Consider the following 24,599-nt stretch of genomic DNA (forward strand, 5'->3'; position numbering starts at 1 on the left):
TCTGCTCACCAGGCTCCCAGGTCTGGCTCCTCCAGCCTTTGGGGGGAGAGGGGGATTGGGACTGGGGGGTGGGCTAAGGCAATGGTGGAAAAGCTCCTACTTAACTTGCAGCCTGCAGCTTGGTTGGTTTCCTCTCACTATGACAAACATTTCATGTTCACGCCCTCAGGGCTCAGCAGATATTCTAAGCCAGCGCTCTTCCTTAGGAAGCACCCGTGGGGTCTCCAACACCTCCGGCCATCCCCAGGTGTCCCTCGTGTGTGGGTTCCTGCTGCCAAGCCTGCCGTTGCCCTCCAGTGACCCCCAGGACTCCCCAGGTCAGGCGCCTCCACGCCCCTTGAGATGGGATCTAAAAGACGAAGAGGAGCCAGTCTTGGACAAAAAAGATGAGAAATACTCTGAAAAAGTAGTGCAGAGGAAACAGCAAACATGAGTTTAGCATATTCAAAGGACAGAGTGGGCGCCCTCGGGGTGCCCATGGGAATGACAGATGGAAAGCACAGGGCGAGCAGGCCACGTGCACGAGAGCCGGAACAGAGAGACCTGGAGCCCTGGGGCTGACCCACCTGGTGGCCTGCTTCCACCTGACCCACCTGGTGGGGTCTAATGTTGGAGTCATGGACCTGAAGGGTATTGGGAATGAAAGATAAAGAGAGATTGGGATCAGGGGATCTGAGAGCATTAAGCCTCAAGCTCATCAGACAAGTTTATTAATCTCAGGGGCTTTTTTATATACCCCAAGCAGTCGTGAGAACCGGCAACTATCCTAGCTAACTATTCCCATTACCTCAACCTGTGTAACACAATGGATCAAAATCTATGATTATAAATCAAGGTTCAAAATTTCAGTGTTCTATTATATTGTTGAGAAAACATACCCATAAATCGTGTTGCCCAGGTTGTCCCATTCTACCTAGTCCTCGTTCCACCTGAGCGTACAAATCACCTTACTAGATTTATGACCTGCACATATAGCTATGGAGACAGCATGACTCAGTGGTCAAGGAAGTAACTTGCTTCCATGGAAACAACATGCCTTTGTTTCCCACAGTCTAATACCTGCTTCCACCTGCCAAAGGGCAAATGAGAAGACTCGGTGGTGGCTGGAAGTGGAAGAGAAGCCTTTACGTTGGTGCATGGGTGGTGAGAGCGGCACAAGCACAACTTTCTGAGAAGCCATGAGCTCCTGCTACGTGTCAGGGGTCTTGCATACATCGTTTCTAACTCTCACAGCAAGCCGACGTTAGGTAAGTTGTACTCACCTCTGAAGGAGAATTCAGGTGAGAACGCGGTGCTCACAGGAGTCAGGAGACTTGTTCCAGGCCAAGTGCCCTGGTCAGCGTGAAGTCCAGCTTCCCTGTCTGCAAAGCATGAGAGAGAGGGGGAGGGAGGGAGGGAGGAGAGACTAGAGAAACATGGAAACTCTTCGATCTTAATGTTAGGTGGCAAAAGTAAATCACAAAAAAATAAACTTACCAAATCCATAATGAATTAAGTTATGCTAAAAATTTAAGGAAAGGACGAGAAAGAGAATACACTAAAGGACTGAGGTCGATTTTAGCAGTATTGGTTACCTGGATTATGGAGAGGCTTGTTTCCTTTCCTCCACTTCTCCATATTTCCCAGTTCTCCATAATGAGTGTGTGTTATGTTTATAATCAGAAAACAATTTCCGAGCTAAGAAAAGCAGTGGTGAGAAGGGCCACTTGCGAAGCAGGCCATGAAGATGCAGGGACACCGGACAAGACCTGGGCAGGCTTCCTGGAGGAAGTGGAGCGTTTGCTGAACCTTGGGTTGGTAGGATGTGGACAGGGGAGACGGTAAGGATGTGGGAGGCAAGTGCAAGGGGGTGGCAGCAGGAAAGCACCAGGGGGTGGATGACCTGGCCACCCAGCCCTCGTGCTCAGGCAGAGGGATTCGACTCGAATTCAAGGAAAAGCAGGGACTTCCAAGCAATCCTGAATCCGGGGGAGGAAATGGAGGGGCCGCGGGGGAGGTGTGGGTGTGCATCACCACCAGAGCCCGTGCCCATTGACCTCCCGCCGCCCGGCACAGGCAGGGACCCTCTCCAGGCACTGGTCCTGGCGGCCGCCTGCCAGGCGTGTCCCCCTACAGCGGCTCTCCTGGTCCTCGCAGTGCCCCTCGCAGCCAGAGGAAGCCCTGCCCTTGCTCCCAGGAAGCTTCCCCACCTCCCCTGAGGCGCCCTCGCTCTCTGCTGCACAGTGCTCACAGCCGTTCTTTGGATATTCACTGCCTTGGACCCTCTGTGCTTTAAAATTGTTATTTTGCTTTTTTTTTTAAAGCAATTTAACATGTCTCCTTTACTAGAGTATAAATTCCTTATGTGCCTTTTATTTTGTTTTCATAACTCCAGCACCAAACATCATGCTTAACAAAAAGTAGTTGCGAAATAAAATAGTAAGAGCTACTATTTGTGGAACGCTGACCCTGCACATCCATTCCGTTCAGGGCCAGGCACGAACAGGACACAGCAGTGAGCAAAACAGAAGAGAGGAAGAGGAAACTGAGCTCTTGCCCTCAAGTAGCTTACACTTCAGTGTGAAAGACAAAGGGCCACATAAACGAGAGAAATACTTGGTATGAGGAGGGTGAGTGCTGAGGGGACAGCAACGAGCAGGGAAGGGAAGGGAAGTGGGGGAGGAGGTCAAGTCTTGGAAAGCAGGGCCACAGGAACGCTCACAGGAAGCTAAGGAACAGAGGAAAGCTGCGGCAGCTGTCCAGGGAGGGGCATTCCCTGCCCAAAGCACAGTGGGAGCCAGGGTCCAGGGAGGGAAGGTCCAGAAGAGGAGACCAGGTCCAGAGGAGGGAGATCAGGTCCAGGGGAGGAGACCAGGTCCAGGGGAGGAGACCAGGTCCAGATGAGGGAGACCGATTAGAGGGGGGGAGACCAGGTTGAGGGGGGAGACCAGGTCCAGGGAAGGGAGATCAGGTTCTGGGGAGGAGACCAGGTCCAGGGGAGGAGACCAGGTCCAGATGAGGGAGACCAGGTTAGAGGGGGGAGACCAGGTCCAGGGAAGGGAGATCAGGTTCTGGGGAGGAGACCAGGTCCAGGGGAGTGAGATCAGGTCCTGGGGAGGAGACCAGGTCCAGGGGAGGGAGACCAGTAAGAGGAGGGAGATCAGGTTCAGAAGAATGAGACCAGGTCCAGGGGGGGAGACCAGGTCCAGGGGAGGAGACCAGGTCCAGGGGAGGAGACCAGGTCCAGGGGAGGGAGACCAGGTCCAGGGGAGGAGACCAGGTCCAGATGAGGGAGACCGATTAGAGGGGGGGAGACCAGGTTGAGGGGGGAGACCAGGTCCAGGGAAGGGAGATCAGGTTCTGGGGAGGAGACCAGGTCCAGGGGAGGAGACCAGGTCCAGATGAGGGAGACCAGGTTAGAGGGGGGAGACCAGGTCCAGGGGAGTGAGATCAGGTCCTGGGGAGGAGACCAGGTCCAGGGGAGGGAGACCAGTAAGAGGAGGGAGATCAGGTTCAGAAGAATGAGACCAGGTCCAGGGGGGGAGACCAGGTCCAGGGGAGGAGACCAGGTCCAGGGGAGGAGACCAGGTCCAGGGGAGGGAGACCAGGTCCAGGGGAGGAGACCAGGTCCAGGGGAGGAGACCAGGTCCAGGGGAGGAGACCAGGCCCAGGGAAGGGAGACCAGGTCCAGGGGGGAAGATCAGGTCCAGATGAGGGAGACCAGGTCCTGGGGAGGTGCAGTCCTGGTCATGGAAACAGCAAGGAGCAGAGCATGACTGGAGTGGAGGGAGTGAGCAGGTGAGGTGATGAGGGCAGGGGGCACAAGGGGCCAGGGCAGGTAGGCAGGGGTCCTCAGCTGGGGTGTTTGCCCCCAGAAGCATTTGGCGATGTCTGCGGACATGTCTGGTGTCACAGCTGGGGAGGGGTCTCCCCTGCCTCTAATGGGCAGAGGCACTAGCCAGCTCCCTCCAGCCAAGAATTATCCTGCCCAAAATGCCAGTAGCCGGAAACTGAGCGATGCTGAGAGGGCCCTGAGGTCTTGGCTGGGCTCGGCTCTTGTTCTGAGTGAGCCCAGTGAGCTGAGAAGTGGTGTGAGCATTGTGCTCTCTTTTGAGTGGGTTACTCTGGATTCCATGTTGAGAATTTACTGAAGATTTCAGGGTCTGTTTTGATAATCCGGGGGAGAGAGGACGATGTCTTGGACATTCTAGGCTGGTAGCTCTGAAGAGGCTTGTCAGCTTCAGGATGTACCTGTGAAGCTAGAACCAGCAGAACGTGCAGGTGGATGGAGTGGAGCGAGACCAAGTCCTGATTTTCCTCTGAGAAGCTGGGATGGTAAATTGCATGAAGTTGAGAAAGGCTGCAGGAGGAGCAGCTCTGGGGGCACCAGCACTCAGTTTGTGCCACATTAAAGCTTGAGTTGTCTATTAGATGCCAAAACAGTGACACCGGGTAGACAGCTGGACGTCAGAGTCTAGTTCAGGGGATGACGCCAGGCTGAAAATATGAACTGGGGAATCATTAGCTTGTAAGTGATCTTTAAAGAAGTGCAGGGAAAAGAGGGGCCCAGGGAATGGGCCCTGGGTCCTGCAGGACAACGGGGGGAGGGAGGTGGAGAGACCAGCAAAGGAGGCTGGGAAGGAGCGGCCAAAGGCGGGGTGCCCTGGAGGCCAGGTAAAAAGGTGCTTCTAAAAGGGGAGAAAAGTTCACTCTCTCACATGCTGACAATTGGTCAAGTAATAGGAAGCCCAAAAATTACCCTCTGGACACAGCACTACTGCACTGCGGAGGTCACTTCTCACCTCTGTTACAAGCAGGTTCAGCGCAAAGCCTTCCAGGTGCCAATTCAAAAGAGAATTGATCATTATATGGCTATGAGTCTCTAAAAAAGAGTCTGGAGGTTGTCAGAAGGATTGCCCTTATGCACACCTGAGCAGAGTCTCAGAGACAGATAAAGTAGATACAACCCCAGGTATTGGTTCTTTTGAGGGCTAAAGAGACCCACAGGTTCTATGGTCATGGCAGATGGGGTTCACTGCCATGCCAGTTGCCCTTCTTTGGAGCTGGTGTTTCTGCATGATGGAGCTGGACTCAGATGGGAACTCTTTTCACAAGCCTTTCATGCTACTTTACTGGAATTGTAGTTGGTGCTGGGGTTTAAGATATATCTAGGGGATTTGAATCTCTGGACTGACAATATGATAGCCAGGCCCTAAGCCTCAACAGACTTCAACTCCTACACTCTGATTTAGTGGACTTACCCCACTCAGCTAACATGGAGTTGAAGAAGGTCAACCACCACACCATGGAGCCTAGAGTGCCTACAACTGAAAGCAGGAGGATTGCATCCAGTACCCATGTGGAATCTAAGCCCCCTCTTGACATAGATGTGGAATGGACACAACCAAGCCAAGGTCCACAGGAAGGAGGACTACAGTAAGGATTAGAGTGGACTTAATGATATTCTATTCATGAACTATTGGGGTTAGTAATCGAAGAGAATGTGGCATTGGTGTGGAAAAAGTGGTCATGGTGGCTGCCGGGTGCAGGGAATGGGAGGAAGAGATGAGATGTGGAGGCATTCTCGGGACTTGGAGATGTCCTGAGTGGTGCTGCAGGGACAATTGCCGGACATTGTATGTCCTCCCATGGCCCACTGGATGGAACGTGGGAGAGTGTGGGCTATGGTGTGGACCACAGGCCATGGGGTGCAGCAATGCCCAGAGATGTACTCACCAGATGCAATGGATGTGTCATGATGATGGGGGAGAGTGTTACTGTGGGGGGAGTGGTGGGGTGGGGGTGGTGGGGGTGAATGGGACCTCATATTTTTTTAATGTAATATTTATTTTAAAATGAATAAATTGAGTAGAATTTGGGGAAAAAAAGTTTATGACTGGAAAAAATAAAATAGGGAAATTATCCCCCTCCTGCACCATCTCTACTCTAAAAATGCACCATCCACTAATATTTACATACCACGAATCAGGGAAAGACTGGTAATATACCAATAATATAAACTGAAAGCAAGAGAATCGAAAAACAGCTCAATTAGAGGCCAAACCTAGCAAAACAAAATGTAATTTGGGCAGCCCTGAGGCTGCTACTTAGATCTAAAGGCAATTTGTGAAAATCGCCTGAGCAAAGGATGGGAATAGCTCCTACACTTTGGGGTGCAGGATAGTGGGGGCCAGTGCCCCACATCCACCTTGAAGCATCAGGCCGTGCTGGGATGAAAGCCAGAGTCTGCTTCCTACTTCCTGTCACGTTATTTAAGCGTCCTGGAGCTTAACACGCTCTTCTCTAAGTGGGATTTGCAGTTGGGAGTAGGCTTCCATTAACAGACCTGAAAATAATGTGGCTCTGAAAGGAGAGAAGGATCTTTTCATCCCCATTGAAATCCAGAGGTAGAAAATGCAGAGCTGGATGGTAGTTCAGCTCCACAAAGAACCCAGGGACCCAGTCTCCTTTGTAAGGAATGAAGAGTGAGGTGGGTTATGGGTGGGAGGCTCTTTGTCTTTTCGGAGATAACCTTAACCTAAGCTGTCTGTCCTGACTTGTGGGTGTGGGATGGTGAGAGGCTGCAGTCCTGCCCTTGGTAACCATGGCAACGACTCCAGTCCCAGGAGGCCATTTAGCAATGCAAACTCTATACACACACCAGTCAGTCCAGGGAAACTCTGATGGTGGTGATGCCAAAACTTCAGGGAACTTGGGCTTGGCCTCCAATGGGAAATATAATATAGCCTATGCATGAATTCAAAATCATTCAATTCTATATTCAAGTGTGCCTAGTCTCTAGAAATCCAGTTAAGTGATATGGGCTTTGAATGTTCAGAAAGGATGTAAGACTGAATGTGTAGTCAAGGTTGCATCCAGACGGAATGTGGGCAAGATGCTAATTCAAGCTCACCTGAGGTGTGGGCGATACGTTAATTCAAATCCTACCTGGTACTCAGGCAAAGACTTAACTAACAAAGAAAGTAGTTTTCTTTGATAAAAGCACCATTTGACTCCCCATTTGAAAGTCCTGTTCGGGGCTCAGGATTGAAACAGAAAACTCCCGAGTCCGGCCGGCCGTCAATAAACCATTTTTCCTTCTCAAAATCACTCCTGAGTCCTGGCCTCTCCATACGCAGATAATTGCACCTAGTACTAAATTCTACAACAAGAGCACTAAATATGGTAAACATATGAAAATTACATTCTGTTTGTGAATCTGTTAAAAGCCTAAAAATAATGACTGAGGTTTTCAGCTTCTGGCCGAAACCCCGTGTGCCGGTGTGCAAATACGAAGGCTTCACCAGATGGCCTCACGGGGGAAGCTGCCCCGCACCCCGGCCGCGCACTGCCAGGTGCGGCAGTCTCCGCAGGCAGCCCTGGTGGGCTGAGCTCCCGCGCACACCTGCATTTCCAGCCTGGGAACCTGCATTCGGAGGCCTCCCTATCAGCTTCAACCTCGAAGTCTCTCAGGGGCCTGCTGGGGCCTCCTCACTGGGGAGGGGAGGGAAAGCGCCTCCGGTGCTTTTCTTCTCCAAGCCCCCTCCTCCCCCTCATTCTCTCAGACCGCAGGAGCCGTTTGTTTGGAGCCCGCTTGGCAGTGAGAGGCGCCACTGCGGTGCTGATCCACTGGACTCCTGCCCGGGACCGGTCCAGGGGAGTGGACGGCAGGGCGGCCCTTTTCTTTGAGTTGACCTCTTGCTTATACCGATACAGCAAGCGATTAAAGGCGTCACCGTTATTTTTATTTAGGGTTGTTGTCTTTTATTTTTTATTTTATCGCCTTTTAAAAAATATATGTACATAGATCACAAAAAAATGTTACATTAAAAAATATAAGATGTAGACCACTCTATGTGGTGCAGCAGTGCTCCAAAATGTATTCACCAGGTGCAGTGGGTGTGCCACGATGATGGAAGAGGTGGTTGATGTGGGAGGAGTGGGGTGGGGGGTGGGGGGTATATGGGGGCCTCATATTTGTTTAATGTAACATCTAAGAGAAAATGAAGAAAGAAAAAGTGACATCAGGAGAAAAAAATATAAGAGGTTCCCTGTTGTCTTAGTTGGCTACTTTTTTTTGTCTTTATTTATTTTTTTAATATTACATTCAAAAAATATGAGGTCCCCATATACCCTCCACCCCCCTCACCCCACTCCACCCCCCATAACAATAATCTCCTCCATTATCATGAGACATTCATTGCATTTGGTGAATACATCTCTGAGCACCACTGCACCTCATGGTCAATGGTCCACACCATAGCCCACACTCTCCCACATTCCACCCAGTAGGCCATGGGAGGACATACAGTGTCCGGTAACTGTCCCTGCAGTAACAGCCAGGACAACTCCAAGTCCTGAAAATGCACCCACATCTCATCTCTTCCTCCCATTCCCTACCCCCAGCAGCCACCCTTATGGACACTTCAGCAGAGTCCCAGAGACAGATAAAGTAGATACAACCCCGGGTATTTGTTCTTCTGAGCATTACAGAGACCCACAGGTTCTACGGTCATGGAAGATGGAGTTCAGTGCCATGTCAGTTGGCCCTTCTTTGGAGTTGGTGTTTCTGTGTGATAGAGCTGGCCTCAGATATGATCTTTGTTCACAAGTCTCTCCTGTTACTTTTACTGGAACTGTTGTTTGTGCTGGGCTTTAATGTATACCCAGGGGACCTGAATCTCTGGACTGACCACATGATAGCCAGACCCTGAGCCTCAACAGACTTGCAACTCCTACACGGTTTATTGGACTTACCCCACTCAGCTAACATGGAGGTGAAGAAGGTCAACCACCACACCATGGAGCCAAGGGTGCCTACAACTGAAAGCAGGAGGATTGCATCCAGCACCCATGTGGAATCTAAGCCCCCTCTTGATGTAGAGGTGGAGTGGACACAACCATTCCAAGGTCAACAGGATGGAGGAATAGAGTATGGATTAGCGTGGACTTACTGATATTCTATTAATTGGCTACTTTTGACACCAGGCAGCTCAGTGCAGCTCTTGAAAATGGTAGTGTATTTCAAGGTGTATAACATAAGTAGAAATAAAACATGTCAACAGTTGCAGAAGGGATGGGGGAGACTGAGTGGGATTGTGCTGCTGTAAGGTTTTTGCATTTTTTGTTAAAGGACAGTGTATTAATTCAGAGTAGACTGTCCAAGTGAGAGATGCATAATGTAACCCCCTGCACGGTGACTTACACTTTAAATATAAAGATAGCAGGTCAGTTAAAACAGCGGAGGAGGACTTCCAGACACGGCGAGGAGGACGGAAATCCTCTCCCGGAAGAAAGTAGAAAACAGAAGAAAATAGTCAACAACGCCCACTTCCGAGCGCTGTGGCAGGGACAGCCTTGGCACAGCTGCCGCCTCTCCTGCCGCAGCCCCAGGACGCGGCTGGCGCGCCTCCTCTCGCGTTGGCTGAACACTGCCCACTGTCCACCCACGCGGCTGGTGTGCCTCCTCCCCACTGGCTGAGCACGGCCCGGTGTCCACGGATACGGCTGGCGCGCCACCTCCCCAGTGGCTGAGCACGGCCGGCTGTCCACGGACGCGGCATACGCACCTGCGCCCCGTTGGCCGAGCCCGGCCGGCTGTCCACGCGGCTGGCGCGCCTCCTCCCCGCTGGCTGAGCACGGCCGGCTGTCCACGCGGCTGGCGCGCCTCCTCCCCGCTGGCCGAGCCCGGCCGGCTGTCCACGCGGCTGGCGCGCCTCCTCCCCGCTGGCTGAGCACGGCCAGCTGTCCACGGACGCAGCTGGATCTGAGTCCAGCGAGGGGACAGAGCCCCCACGTGGCAGGACCCACGACCCAGAAGCTGCAACGCGGGAGCAGATTCCACAATTGGGTTAAACAAATTAATAAACAGCAACAATTCTTAAGAAAAAGAAGAACCCAACGTTTCTACAAATGTCTAAAGTGTCCCGTTTTCAACAAAATATTGTGAGAGAAAGAAACAGGAAAGCATGACCACCCTCAAAACAAAGCAGTTCATAGACACGGACTCCATCTGGGATCAGATATTGAATTCAGCAGACAAAGCTTTCAAAGCAACTGTTAAAACCTGTTAACGGAGGAGCGGGTGTAGCTCCGTGGTTGAGCACCTGCTTTCAATGTGTGAGCTCCTGGGTTCAATCCTTGGTACCTCCTTAAAAAAATTTGGTAAGGAAACCACTTTTAAATAATTAAGTCAAAACATGATCACAACACAACCAATAGAGATATCAATAAAAAATATAAAATAAAAAATATGAAATATAAAAATAACTAAATGGGAATTCTAGAATTTAGAAGTATAAAAACCAAAATAAAAATTCAAAAACAGCTTTGAGATGATAGAGAAAAATTCATAAACATAAAGATAGTTCAATAGAAATTATCCAATCTGAAGAGCAAAGCAGGGGAAAATAATGGAGGAGAGTGAGCAAGACACAGAGACTTCAAATACATGAACTTACTTGTAATGAGAGCTGGAAAAAAAGAGAAAGAAAAAGGCAGAAAAATACTGGCAGAAATAATCATTAATCTAAAAATACAAGAAACTCAAAGAGTCACAAATGGGATAAAGACAAAGAAATCAATCTCTAAATATATTACTATCAACTCTTATGTAAACCATTAACAAAGAGAAAATCGTGATAACGGGAAGAAAACTTGGAAACAACTGTAGGTATAGAGGAACAGCATATGATTTACAGCTGACCTCTTCCCCAGAAAGCACTGGAATGACACTTTCAAACTGCTGAACCAAGGACTCAAAATCCAGCAAAACTATTCTTCAAAAATGAAGTCAAAATAAAGACTCTGAACAGGGACTGAGAAAATTTATCACTAGCATAAATGCCTTATAAGAAACACTAAAGCAAGTGCTGTGTGATGAGCAGGGAATGATGTCCTATGGTACTTGAAATTTACAGAAAATAATGAAGAGGTTAATGTGTGAATAACAAACCCAAATGGCCATCAGCAGGTGAGCAGACTGATAAATCGTGATATGTTCATACAATAGAATGCTACTCCACAATTTAAAAAGGAATGGACTATCAGTACACAAAACAACAGGGCTGAATCTCAAAACTGGGTAGAAGAGAGTCAAACACAAAGAGTATGCGCAGGATAAGTCTATTTATATCAAGGTCTAGGTCAGGCGAAACAATCTAAAATGATGGAAGTCAGGCCAGAGGTGGCCTGGCGCAGGGAGTGGGGAAGTTATGCTCTTCGGGGAGTAATAGAACTATTCTGTGTCTTCGCCACAGTAGTGGTTGACTGGGTGAACACATTTTTCAGAACTCGGGGAACTGGCAGCTCCAGGCTGGCAGCGAGACCTTGGAGGACAAAGCAGAGGCCCAGCCAGCCCAGGGGCTCCCCGTCCCGAGAGGCCCCCGCAGCGGGGCGCAGGGGATCCTGGCGCGATGGCTGGAGTTACACGTTTCTTCGTCTCTAAGGCTCCAGTTCCCTCACGTCCTCACCAGCAGAGCCACCAGGCACCCAATTTAGAGTTAAACAGCGTCCGGACGCTGGTCCTGGCACTGGCGGGCTGGGTGACCTTGGGCAGGGTTCCCACCCTCCCGGAGCCTGGCTCCTCCTCTGTGAGAGGGAGATGTTGCCGTCGTAACTCCTTTCAGGGCTTCTGTGATGGGGTGCACGCACACAGGGAGAGCTCGGCAGGCTGTTGTGATGGGCGGTGGAGCCCAGGGAGCCTCTCCTCCCTGGCAGTGCCAGGGCCATAACTCCTCAGTGATGGACACAGAAACAAACAGCTGCAGGGAGTGGACGTAATAGGTGGCAGGGAAAGGAGCCTGAGCTCTTGTCGGTGTCAGAGAAAAAGGGAGGAAGAAAGATGTGGTCAGACACTGGCCCACTGGTTCAAGTACCAAGTTGAGAGAAGGGTACACCATGCGTTGATTATTCTGCGAACTCCAAAGATATATCCTGTACACTCTTCTGTTTGAATAATTAGCAGTTGTTTTTTTCTTTTCCCCTCCTCTTTATTTTCTTTTAAGTGCTACATTCAAAAAATATGAGGTCCCCATATCCCCCCCACCTCTCTACCCCACTCCTCCCACATCAACCACCTCTTCCATCATTGTGGCACATTCACTACCTGGTGAACACATTTTGGAGCACCGCTGCACCACATGGACAGTGGTCTACATTGTAGTCCACACTCTCCCCAACTCCACCCAGTGGGCCATGGCAGGACAAACAGGGAGGTGAAGAAGCAGTTGTTTTTTTTAAGACTTTTATTTTTTATTTATTTCTCTCCCCTTCCCCCCTGTTGTCTGCTCTCTGTGCCCATTGACTGTGTGTCCTTCTGTGTCCGCTTGTATTCTGGGCAGCACCAGGAATCTGTGTCTCTTCTTGTTGCGTCATCTTGCTGTGTCAGCTCTCCATGTGTGCAGCACCACTCCTGGGCAGGCTGCACTTTTTCTCACGCAGGGTGGATCTCCATGCAGGGCGCACTCCTTGTGCGTGGGGCTCCCCTATGTCAGGACACCCCTGCGTGGCATGGTACTCCTTGCGCGCATCAGCACTGTGCATGAGCCAGCTCCACACGGGTCAGGAGGTCCGGGGTTTGAACCCTGGAACTCCCATGTGGTAGGCGGATGCCTATCTGTTGGGCCAAATCCGCTTCCCAACTAGCAGTGTTTTAAAGGGAAAAAAATCTTTCCTCAAAAAGAAAAGTGATGATAGAGGAAGGATCATATAAAGAGGAAAAAGATCACATAAAAACATGTCCTGGCCAAAAGAGAGATGAGAAGTAGCTTTTACCACCAATGCAGGCCCTTGGTGGGGAGGGAGTGTGCCATCCCATAAACGGCCAGGGCACTTGCTGCCAACAAGACCGCCCACCTGCTCGTTGGCCCTGCAAGGCCTCTCGGCGTCTGTGCCTGAGCCCCTCTGCGGCTCCCACGCCCACCTCTGCGCCCAGCACCCCGAGGCCGTCCTCACCTCACCCCTGGACTCTCTTTACTGGGCAGAGACCCCTTTCTCACTGCCCCGTCGCTCTCTACTTTCTGCCTCAGTTTCTTCAGTTGATTTTTGGTTTGGTTTGTCTTCATTTTAATTTATTCCATGCAGTTTAAAGTGACAGAACGTCACACAGGCAAGCCACAGAAGCTTTAGAAGAGCGCCGACAGGTGCTTTCCTCATCGCTAATCTCACATCTTTACACAAAAATGCCATCCGCACACTCCTCTAATTCCTCATAAGGCCAAGGCGAGAAGGCGATGCATCAGGGCAGAGTGCAGAATGTGCTGGAACACTTCCAGCCCTCCCGGGGGTTTGCCATGCCCTGAGGCTCTGCGCCCTCCAGCCTCAGCTCTTCACCCCCACGCCCTCCGGCCTCAGCTCCTCACCCCTGCGCCCCCCGGCCTCAGCTCTCCACCCCTGCGCCCCCCGGCCTCAGCTCCTCACCCCTGCGCCCCCCAGCCTCAGCTCTTCACCCCTGCGCCCTCCGGCCTCAGCTGTTCACCCCTGCGCCCTCTGGCCTCAGCTCCTCACCCCTGAGCCCTCCGGCCTCAGCTCTTCACAGGGCTTGGACCACCTGCCTGTGCTCTGATGAAGGCTTATTTCAGGGGCACAGGCAAGAGGCAGGAGAGGGAGGTGCCAGGTAGGGTGGTCAGACTGCATCGTCTACGGGAAAGAGCATGCTGGAAAGGACATTATTGGGACAAACGGCAAAATCAGAGTATGGGCTATGGAGTAGAGTATAATACTAATAATACTTTATCAATGTCAAACTTCCCAAATTTAGTAATTTTGCTGTGTTTATATGAAAGACTTTCCTTTTGCTTAGAAACTACATCCTAAAATATGAAGGAGTGAAGAGGCTTGAGATATATATATATATATATACACTGCTTTCTCAATAGCTCAGAATAAATATAATTGTGTATATAAAGAGAAAGATGGAATGATTTTTTAAATGTGGCAAAAACATTAACAATTGGTTAATCTGGATAAAGAATCTATGTGAGTTCTTTAGACTACTCTTGGACATTTTGAAATGCCTTAACACATTTTAAAATCTCATAAACAGTGACTAGAATTAAGGTTACATTATACAAAGTCTAAGTTCTATTTAAATATCTGAATCTCAGCCTTCCTAATGATGTAAACTTATCTGAGAGGGAAAAGAAAAAATACTTATATCATCATTTTCACTTCTAAGCCTCAATATTTACAGGTTTTTACAGTTACAAGGCAACAATAATTCCATACCTGCAGCACTTCTGGTCATATTTTGCCACATTGTAAAATATGTTCAGTCGAGTTTAGGGCTTTCATTTGTAGAGAAAGTTCTCGTATTTAGTTGAATAAATTGATCACCTAATTGATCCCTCTGTGAATGGGGTCGCTTCGCACAGAGGAGAAATCTGCTCTATACTTTCTTCCACTGGTCAGCTTCCCTGCACACAAGGACCAAGTAGAGAAAACGTGAATGATTCCAGGAAATCTAACCCTCTAGGAATTCCTCCTGGGCAGTGCTCAGAACCGGTGCTCAACGTTTGATTGCCCCATTATTGAAATCCAACTGATTAACCCATATTTTGGGTCAGCCTCCTCTGTCCTCAAGCAGTGAGTCACTTACAGAGGGGAGCCCCACCCCTTCCCCAGGGCATTGCCCACCTCCTCCTTCTCCCTAGAAGTGCTGGACGGGAGGAAGAGTGGAGAAGGAGCTGTGCTGCTGGATGTGCTGAAAGGGAGGCTGGCGGAGGGAGAGACGCGTCCACCGCTGTGACCCGGCCAGCACCAGGCGGGTCCTTCTCAAACAGCTGGGAGCCCCCCAGCCTCACGACGCTTGGCCATCCAGGATCTGCAGGAGAGCACAGAGGGCGCCTCCTGGGCTTCTTCGGACACCTGGCGCTGGAGAAGGTTCTCCTCGTGGTTGTCCTGACCTCCTATTTCCCTTCACTCTCAACCTGCCAACCGTACCAGATCCCAGGTCCACTCTCCAGCCTCTCCTTGGACCTCTGCTTCACCACGACCGCGTCCTGCAGCCGCCGATCCCCTCTGGGGACCCCCTCTGGGGACCACTGTCAGCTTCCCTGGCTGCTCCACCCAGCTCTTCCTCCTCCTGCTCCATTGACGTGTCCTTCCAGCAGTGGTGGCCTTTGACCGCCCCGTGGCTGTCTGCCAGCCCCTCCACTCTGTCAGCATCACGCACCCCCACCTCAGCCAGCAGCCGGTGGCTGTAGCCGGGGTCCCTGAGCTGGTGGACTCCCTGGTCTAGACACCACCCCTGCCTGCCCTTTTGCCCCCAGCGGCAGGTGGACGGCTTTGAGTGTGAGGTTCTGGCTCTAAGCTGTCTCCCCTGTGGAGACCCCAGCTACAGGGAGGTCCAGACTGCAGTGGCCAGCGTTCCCATCGCAATCGTGCCCCTCACCCTCATCCTCATCTCCCACGGGGCCACTGCCTGGGCCGTGCTGAGGAGTAACTCTGCGAAGGGGACAGGAGGCTTCTGGGACCTGCGCCTCTCCTCTCATCGTGGTCGCCCTCCTCTATGGCTCAGGCATTGCCGTCCACCTCCAGCCCAGAAATGCCCTGGCCTGAGAGGGGCCAGTCCTTGGGGCTCTCCTCGCAGTGGGCACCCCTTCCCTCAACCCTCTCCTATACACCCTGGGGAACAAGGAGGGGAAGAGAGCAGTTGGGATTGCGGGGGGATGGAGACCCCAGGGAGGGTGAGGGACAGCTGCCTGGAGTGCCTTAAGACAGTGAGGAGAAGATTCTTCATGTTTTATTTTTGTGTTTGAGCTCTTGCATTCTGGATTTTTTTAATAGTCTTTTTTTTTTCCACAAAGATACATACAGCACAAAAAATGCTACAACAAAAAGTATGAGTTTCCCATATACCTCACTCCCTCCACATCAGCAACCTCCCTCTTCACTGTGGCACACCTGTCACTTCATGTTTTGTCAATGACTGTGAGTTCCCCACATCTGTCAGCCACAGCGATGGGTGATGGCACACACTGTATGTGTGTAAGAGACAGAGAGCTGGAGGGTGGGCAAGGAGAGCTAGGTGTCTCTCTACAAAACATTACCATATTAGGAATTAAAGTTAACATTTTCCCCTTTCACTATTCTCTTTCCAGCCTCATGAGCTTGCCCTAATTTTATCACGCCAAGGTCTAGCACCACCACTCCCTGGCCGTCCATCACCATCTCCTCCCCTCATGACCTTGCCCTAACGTCATCACTCCATGTCTAGCACCATCACCATCTCTCCACCTCCATTTCCCATTCCCACGCTCTCTCTGCTGTGCCCTTGGGTCCTGCCCCCTCTTCTCATCTCTCCTGCTTTGCATTCTCATTCTGTTTATCACAGTGAACCTGAAGCCCAGGTGAGTTCAGAAACTCACCCAAGAGCACACAAGTGTTAGAGCTTGACCCAGTGGCTTCCAGTTCGGGGACCTGACGGAAACGCGCTGCTGCTCTAACACGGTGATCAAATACCTCGCGCCCTTACGGCAAGCCATGGCGTGGTTCTGGGACGAAAGCTTAACTCCTCCAGTCCCAGCGCCTGCCCAGCGCAGGAACAGGGCAACTTTAAGACGCGGGCTCTGGGGCCATCTACCGGCCCGCTGTGGCCTCGCGCCTGGATGCCAGGCGCCTGGCTTAGCTGTGCACGGTGGCCAGTACTGCTGGGGGCAGGGATACTTAGTGCCGCACAGCATTTATGCAGCGCTGATGGTGTACAGAGCCGCAAAGCGAGCTACAGAGGTTGGCTTGTCCACTCGCGTGGCCCTCTCACGGAGGCATCGTTTTATTTGTTTCAGATGCAGAAACCAAGAGTTTAGGTAGAAGCTTGACGTGTCATTGTGGTTGGGCCAGGAGGGCCAGCTCGGGCGGAGCTCCTGGGCAGCCTCGACCTCTCAACAGGCGAGGAGGAAACCCTCCAGCCTGAAATACAGCTGTCTAACCTGATCGCCCGCCGGAGGAGCGTTTGCTGCCCTGGAAGAAGAGCATGTCAAGTGCTTCCAAGCCCCCTCGGAATGAGAAACACTGGCCTTCCTGGAGCTTGTCACAGTGCCCTGTGAGCCCCATGATTTCAGACTACCAGAGGGCGAGGACGAGCGGTCCGCAGAGAATGGGCAGGGAACGCTGTGAATGAGTGAGTGAGTGAATGAATGAGTGAATATCACTCCCCAGAGAATGCGGAGCTATGCTGGGCGTCCTAGGCCCACAGCTGCTGTTTCCTAGCTGTCCCACAGTCTTTGCAGTGACACCAAGCTCTCCACCCTCACACAGAGCCCTATTTTACACTTACTAATCCTAGCCTCAGTCTTACAAACTGCACTAACGTTCAACCACTTCTCAGACCTTCTCTTTGATACCTTCTCATGACCACCTCCCTGCTTTCTCTCACTGACCCCTGGAAACTTCTTTCCCATTCATGAGCTCCTCTGTGTGGAGGCCCTGAGGTACAGGCTCAGCAAAAACCTTTCTAGACAGACAGTCGGGGAATAGAAAGAATGATTTAACAAAATCTACTTTGTTGAATAAATGGTCTAACACAGTCCTAAGAGTTAGCACCTTATTCTGAATTTACTCAAGCTCCATGTGAGGGGTCATCTCCTGGACACTGTAGGAGAAAACCCAACACCAGTTGACTAGTCACAACCCCAATGGGGCTGGTGAAGATTCGAATGGCCAGAGACATCTTTCCAGCCTAAGTTACATGAGTGAGTTGGGAGCAAGGAGGGGTCCCAGGGATGCAGGACAGAAGAGCACAGAGTACGAGTGGTGGGGATTGGAGACACCCTCCTAGAGGTTAGGATGACGGCAGGGGGAGCAAAGTCAACACAGGCTGCGAGCTGGTTCACTGTGGGAAGAGGGCTAAGGGCTGCACCAAGCAAACAATGGAGGAGGAAGGTGTGGACGCTTGTGAAGGTATAGAGAAGCTACTCAACTGCACACAACTGGAAAGAGGAGGCCTCCAGTTGTTCATGTCTGCTAAGAGCAGCACTTACCTGTCCACCAAGAGTAGTACTCAGGTTGGCGTGTTTAGAGTTTTCATGCCAGCTCAAACTGGTTCCAAGCCTGCTGCTGAAGGGCTCATGGAACTATCAGGGCCCAGTTCCACTTGCAACCCTCCAGGAACCATCAGCAGACAAGGTGTTGGGGGCTCAGCTCCACTACAGCCCTCCAGGAACCTTCAGTAGACACTGTGCTCGGGGACCAGCTCCTCTTGCAACCCTCCAGAAACTGTCGGTAGACATGATGCTGGGGGCCCAGCTCCTCTACTGCCCTCCAGGAACCATCAGCAGACAAGATGCTCAGGTCCAACACTGCTTACAGCTCTCCAGGAACCATCAGTAGACACAGTGCTCAGGGGCCAGCTCCTCTTGAGCCCTCCAGGAACCATGATAAGACAAGGTACTGAGGGTCCAGCTCCACTACAGCCCTTCAGGAACCTTCAGTAGACACAATGCTGAGGTTCAACACTGCTTACAGCCCTCCATGAACCATCAGTAGACATGGTGCTCAGGGTCCAGCTCCATTTGCAGCCCTTAAAGATCATCACTAGAACACAGTGCTCAGGGCCCAGCTCCACTTACAGCCCTCCAGGAACCACCAGTAGACAAGGTACTGGGGGTTCAGCTCCACTACAGCCCTCCAGAACTTTCAGTAGACATGGTACTCAGGGCCCATCTCCACTTACAGCTCTCCAGGAACCATCAGTAGACATGGTACTTGGGACCAGCTCCACTTGCAACCCTCCAGGAACCATCAGTAGACATGGTGCTGGGGGCTCAGCTCCACTACAACCCTCCAGGACCATCACTAGACACAGTGCTCAGGGCCCAGTTCCACTTGCAGCCCTCCAGGAACCATCAGTAGACATAGTACTTGGGGCCCAGCTGCACTGGCAGCTCTCCTGGACGATCGGTAGACACAGTGCTTGGGGCCCAGGTCCACTTGCAGCCTCCAGGACCTTCAGTAGACATGGTGGTTGGGGTCCAGCTCTACTTGCAGCTCTCCAGGAACCTACAGTAGACCTGGTGCTCAGGGCCCAGCTCCACTTGCAGCCCTCCAGCCCCAGTGGAGCGTGCCTCCCCAGAATCCCTGTGCCTAATTAACCAGTCACCCCTCCACACACTGTATCTTACTCTTAATGTTGCTTCCTTGTTTTATACCTAATAGTCCTAATCTCAATCTTATAAACCATCTTAACTTTCATTCCACTTCTCAGATCCTCTCTGTAACACCTTCTCAGGACCACCCATCCTCCTCTCAGGAGCATGAGTATCACTTCTGAAAGTGCCCCCCTCTGCTGCTGCATCCCAGCTCCCAGCCCAGTGACTGGCCCCCGCAGGCTGCTGCTGGGGTGGGGGCTCATGGCCTGACATCACCTCGAGCTCATCTCTGCTCAGGGGACCAGGTAAGTGGGTGCCATATTGGGTAAGAATTCTGAACATCACTGCCATGGAGAGCTAGCACCTGATGTGAAGCCCATCCTCCACCCCTCCTTAGGATAAATGGACTATGACGTGCCAAGTAACAGAATTCCCTGCTCCCAAAGCCGGAGTGAATAAACAAAAAGGTATCTGTCCACAGGGGCTTAAAATTCAAAGGACTGCGGGAGGCGCCACAATTGGTGGGGTCACCTTCAACACTCCAGACAGACGTGTGGAAACACAGATGGCCCTACAGCATCCAACGCATAAGAAGACACTGAAGTCCTGCTGAGAAAAGCCAATGGTAGGCAGGACTGGGCAATCAGTGTGGGTGGTGGACAAGGTGGAGCAAGGACAGTGGGCAATAAATGTGGGAGGAGGAGGGTGGGTGGTGGACGAGGAGTGTGGAAGGAAGAGCGTACACAGTGGATGGAGTGTGGGAAGGTGGAACGTGGGTGTAGAGAAGGAGTGTGGGAGGAGAAGGGTGGGTGGTGGATGAGGAGTGTGGGAGGAGGAGGGTGGGTGGTGGACAAAGAGTGTGGAAGGAGGAGCATGGACAGTGGACAAGAAGTGTGGAAGGAAGAGTGTGGGAGGTGGATGAGGAATGTGGAAGGAAGAGGGTGGACAGTGGACAAGGAGTATGGGAGGAGGAGCATGGGTGGTAGATGAGGAGTGTGGATGGTAGATGGTGGGTGAGGATGGGGAAGGAGGAGAGTGGGTGGTGGACAAGGAGTATGGAAGGAGGAAAGGAGGAGCATGGATGGTGGATGAGGAGTGCGGGAAGAGGAGCATAAGGGGTGGACAAGGAGAGTAGAAGGAAGAGAGTGGGTGGTGGACAAGGATGTGGAAGGAGGGGTGTGGGTGGTGGATGAGGAGAGTGGAAGGCAGAGCATGGGGGGTGGACAAGGAGCATGGGAGGTGGTCAAGGAATGTGTCAAGGTGTCGTGGACACAGGCTGTGGGGTTGGGCCAAGCTATGCAGCTGACCGCTTTTCCAAGGCAGCTTCAACAGCCTACTAGCCCATCCCATGTGCTCTTTTTCACAGTGAGCCTGGCGCTGGTCCCTTCCCTTGAACCAGGGGTGTCTTAGGCAGCCCAGACAGTGGGGTTGGCAGAATGATGCTGTGACTTCCAGGCTGTAGCGTCCATTGCGCTGTTGTGCTGCCTGTCGCCATCCAGCCCCTCTCTCAGGACACTCTCGCCTGGAACCCATCGCCATGCCGTGAGGAACCCCAGGCCACCTGGTAAAGCTCTGTGCAGGTGCTCCCGCAGACAGCCCTGCTGAATCGAGACGTCCAGCCTCCACCTGGACCCGCGAGTGGAGACCTCTCCAGTGGCTCCAGGTCCAGCCCCAAGTGTCCCAGCTACTGCAGACCAGGGCAAATGGTCCACGTGCCCTGAGTCCCTACCCACAGAAAAGGGGAGAGGCGATGATGGCTGTTGTTAAGCCCCTGCGTCTCAGGGCAGTGGATTGCTCCGTTTGGACACAGGCTCACCCTCACTAGCGGGAGATGCTGGCCCTGTTCCTCCTTGCCTGGCACCTTCCCTACGGGCTGGCAGTCCCTTCAGAGCCAATGGCGGTATGATGCCCACCCCTGGCTGCTCTCTTAATCACTTTATTGATTTAACTGCTCCCTGGACCTCTTTCCACCTTGAAAACATACACCCTAAGAAAGCCCAGCTTGTGCACTGCCCAAGCAACACCTGTTGACTGCCTGGAGAGATGACAAATGCTCCCTACTGGTAAGTGATTGGTAAGTGACTAGTACAAGGGCAGGGAGGCAAGAGGCCAAGTCAGGGGCGAGCAGGGGCAGAGGCCTGCGAGGCAGCCAGAGGCCACCTGTCAGGAAATGGCACATCCAGGGGTCCCTGAGGGGGGCAGCAGTCTAGGGGCGGTAGCCCTCTAGCGTTAGAAAGAGGTCTGGAAAGTTCTTGTGCGGGCGCTTTTACCTCCTCTAACTCCAAGTGCTAACTCAGTCATTCCTCTAGGGTTCAGAAAGATACACGATGGACACAGATTAGCTAAATGACATGGTCAAGGTCTCCTATTAATGAAAAAAATGAAGAGAAAAAAATGCCAATAAAAGTGCCTGAAGAAGAACTTCTGAGGAGTAATGTTTCCATAACTTGTGGAGCTGCCTTTTTCTGTTCTTTCATTCTTATGAATTTGAAATGAAGTTGGTAATAAAAAGGAAAGGAAGAAAGAGGTCTGAAGCCCGAGGCTGAGCCTGCCCTGGCTGAGGCTAGAGACACGAGGGTTAGCCCGGGGTGTGAGGGAAGTGACCCTGACCCGCTGGGTGGTCTCCCCAGGCATCAGGCGCCCCTGCCGGCCACCCGTTACCCTTGGCGCCTGGCCCCCGCCAGCACAGTGCCTGGCTCACCCTCGCCACAGCACCACTTCTGAGCCTCCGTCTATAATTCACACCCCACCTATGTGCCAAGAAAGTGAGGTGGTAACTTGGGTCTTTGGGGTGCACAGCCCCTGCTGCTTCTCGAGCCAGCTGCTCCTTTTCCCCACTGTGGCCTCATCTACTCTAGGCTTCTCCCCTTTCCTTTAGGATATTATCTCTGTGGGAAGAGGGGAAACTCAGCTAAACCCAACAGGTCCAAGGTGGATAACCACAGGGGAGTAGGTTTCAAGCTCTGGTCTAAGATTTAACCTACCCCTGCTCTCGTGGAGCTTCAGAAATCAGCTCTGAAACGGGATGATGGAACTATAGGGTCCAATCAACCCAAAAGGCATTTTTGCAAAAATGTGAGAATTGCTTTAAAAATGATGCCATAGGGAGAGAGAAAAGTTGAGCTTCAAAAACACACTTCTCAGGAGATGTAGCTCAGTGGTTGAGTGCCCACTTCCCACGTTTGAGGTCCTGTGTTCATTCCCAGATACCTCCTGAGAAAACAAAAAAGGCACTTCTCCAAGAAGATACAAAGAATTACAAATTACAAAAACCCAGGCAACTATTTACTCCTTTGGCCATTCAATATTTTCTATCTTTTTTTTTTTTTTTTTTTTTTTTTTTTTTTTTTTTGAGGCACCGGGGACTGAACCCCAGATCTGGTATGTGGGAAGCCAGCCCTCAACCACTGAGCCACATTGGCTCCCTGAGTTGGTTTTACTTGTTTGCTTGTTTTTTGTTTTTGTTTTTAGGGGGCATCAGGCCGAGCACCTCCAAGCTCCTCTAGTCCTAGCACCCCCTACGGAGGGACATCGTTGTCATCACCACTATCGTGACCCTCACGGTCAAAAGAGCACATGGAGAACTTTTGCGCCTGGTGGTCGGACTCCCGCAGGCTAGCTCCAGAGCCCGCATTTCAGCCACTGCTGTCCTCGCCTCGCCGCGCCTCCCTGCCTCGATGAAGCACCTCCTTTGCCCCACGGCTTCCAGGCCTTCTCCCGGCCCTGCCCCCTGGGTCCTGCCGGCTGAGGGCGCAGCCCGGAAGGACCAGGTGCCGAGTGACGCCGTTCACTGCTTTATTGAGGATTCGGGGAGATCCTTCCCCAAGGACACCACAGTGTGAGGGGACGCTACCTTCCGCCCCACGGGTCCATCCGTCCACCCGAGCCGTCAGCGGGGCCGTCCCCCGGTCAGAAAGTGCACCTCCTGTCTGCGGGAAACAGCTCTCCAAACCTGCCCCCAAATAAAAAGCGCACAAAACCAAAGGAGCCCTCTTCGGAGGGGACGACGCCGAGTGTGGATGGGGGAGCTCGCGGCGGGCGAGAGTGAGGAGAGGGTGTGGGCGGCGCGTCCCGCGCGAGGGCAGCTATGCGCGCGCTGCCAGAAGAACGCCAGGATCCTAGGCGCGAAGTCCCACCAGGGCACAGGAAAACACGACGCGGACTGCAAGTAGGAGACAGGACTGGGCGTGCGGGGCACACGGGGCACGCCCACGAGCCCAGGAGCACGCGGGGTGGGGGGCTAGGGGGTGCTCGGGGAGCACGCGGACGGCGGAAGGCTGAAGGCCGAGGAACAAAGGAGTGAAAGGCCTGTGCGCCCATGGGCGCGCCCGGCGGAACCGGCGGAGATGGCACGAGTACCCACAGCCGAGTCTCCAGAGCGAGGCCTGGGAAACTGTGGAGGGGCAAGGGCGGTGGAGGGGCAAGGGGGGTGGAGGGGTTGTGGCGAGGCCCCTGCTGGGTGGGGGCAGGCACAGCGATGGGAGCTGCTGGGGTTGCCATGGTAACTAGACGAGTGTGGTGGAGAACAACGCGGTGAGGCTGCGGAGGGCCAGGGACCGAGGAGCAGGAGGAGCAGGTACGCAGCAGATGACACAGCGTGACGCACATGTGTGCGTGGAGAGGTCCGCACAGAGTCCTGGGGCCCTCGGCCACCCGGCACTGGCGCGAGGACGTGCATCTTCCACGGACCGGCTCATGCATCCGGGGCTTCCTCCAAAGGCCCTGCCCCCCACCCGTCCCCGCCCGCTGGCCTGTCTGCCCCTCGCAGCCCCCTCACTTGTAAAGCAAATGCACTCGACTCCCATCACAGCTAAGCCGGTCAGGGGGCTCAGGGGGGCCCCTGGGGAGGCTCCCAGAGGGGTCTGGGGGTGTCGAGGGGGGGCGCCGGGAGCGGAGCTGCTGCCGAGACTGGAGCTGATGGCGCAGTTCCGAGACGCGCTCCTCTTTCTGGAACCGGAAAATCAACAGGGAGAGGGGGGAAGCGGAAGGGGTGAAGGGCGGGAAGAGGGGGGAAACACGGGAAATGTGCGGGGGAAGAGGGGGAGGCAGACAGAGAAAATTACACAGTAGGAAGTAGGATCAGAAGAACAAGGAGCGCGAGAACAAAAGGGGCCGCAGAGAGAGAAGGGGGCGGGGAGCAAGGCGGTACACGGAGTTCCCGGGCACGCTGCGCTTCCTCGCGAGGCCGGCCAGCCCCAGCTACGGTCCGGGGTTCAGTGGACACCGTGGGGTTCCCAGAGCCCCTTTCTGGGGTGGCCCCTCATCCTGCAGCTGCTGCGAGTGCGGGCTGCTAAGGCCCCATCTGCCACCCGCAGCCAACCGCTGGCGCCCTCCCTCGAGGGGGTCTAATCGGGAAATGGGGGGGGGGGGGATCCAGCCTGAGCATCCCCCGCCTGCAACCAGAGTACTAGAATTTGCCTGAGACTGACTTCTCGCTCGACCCTTCCCCTTCCTGGCATACTCCACTTGCCCCTTGCAGGATTTCTCCTGAGACCCTCCTTCCCTAAGTCCCGAGCTTTCTGAGCCCCTACCTCA

The 24,599-nt window shown here is 52.8% G+C and overlaps 1 protein-coding gene and 1 non-coding gene across 11 annotated transcripts in view; one reads left to right on the top strand and one right to left on the bottom strand.

Annotated features, from left to right (window-relative positions):
- The first annotated feature begins 981 nt into the window (after positions 1–981).
- Positions 982–23,048, top strand: LOC111761879 (uncharacterized). Of its 8 annotated transcripts, none has more exons than XR_011647096.1 (8): positions 982–1,247; positions 1,663–1,820; positions 14,631–16,428; positions 16,764–18,363; positions 19,181–19,369; positions 19,546–19,689; positions 20,431–21,127; positions 22,536–23,048. It is a non-coding gene; the product is annotated as an uncharacterized protein (transcript). The 8 variants fall into 8 exon arrangements; XR_011647095.1 differs by lacking the exon at positions 1,663–1,820 and having other exon boundaries at positions 994–1,247; positions 14,631–14,859; positions 16,313–16,428; XR_011647091.1 differs by lacking the exon at positions 1,663–1,820 and having other exon boundaries at positions 983–1,247.
- The window catches only part of GABBR1 (gamma-aminobutyric acid type B receptor subunit 1), a 29,995-nt gene continuing 28,238 nt past the window's right edge, over positions 22,843–24,599 (bottom strand). For all 3 annotated transcript variants that reach the window (XM_071211044.1, XM_058285466.2, XM_058285467.2), the window contains one exon: positions 22,843–24,011. In XM_071211044.1, coding sequence (XP_071067145.1) covers positions 23,838–24,011 — 174 coding nt within the window. In that variant the 3' untranslated portion in view covers positions 22,843–23,837. The remainder of the gene's footprint in view (positions 24,012–24,599) is intronic.

This window comes from Dasypus novemcinctus, chromosome 22, assembly GCF_030445035.2.
Source record: "Dasypus novemcinctus isolate mDasNov1 chromosome 22, mDasNov1.1.hap2, whole genome shotgun sequence".
In the NCBI taxonomy this organism is placed as follows: domain Eukaryota; kingdom Metazoa; phylum Chordata; class Mammalia; order Cingulata; family Dasypodidae; genus Dasypus; species Dasypus novemcinctus.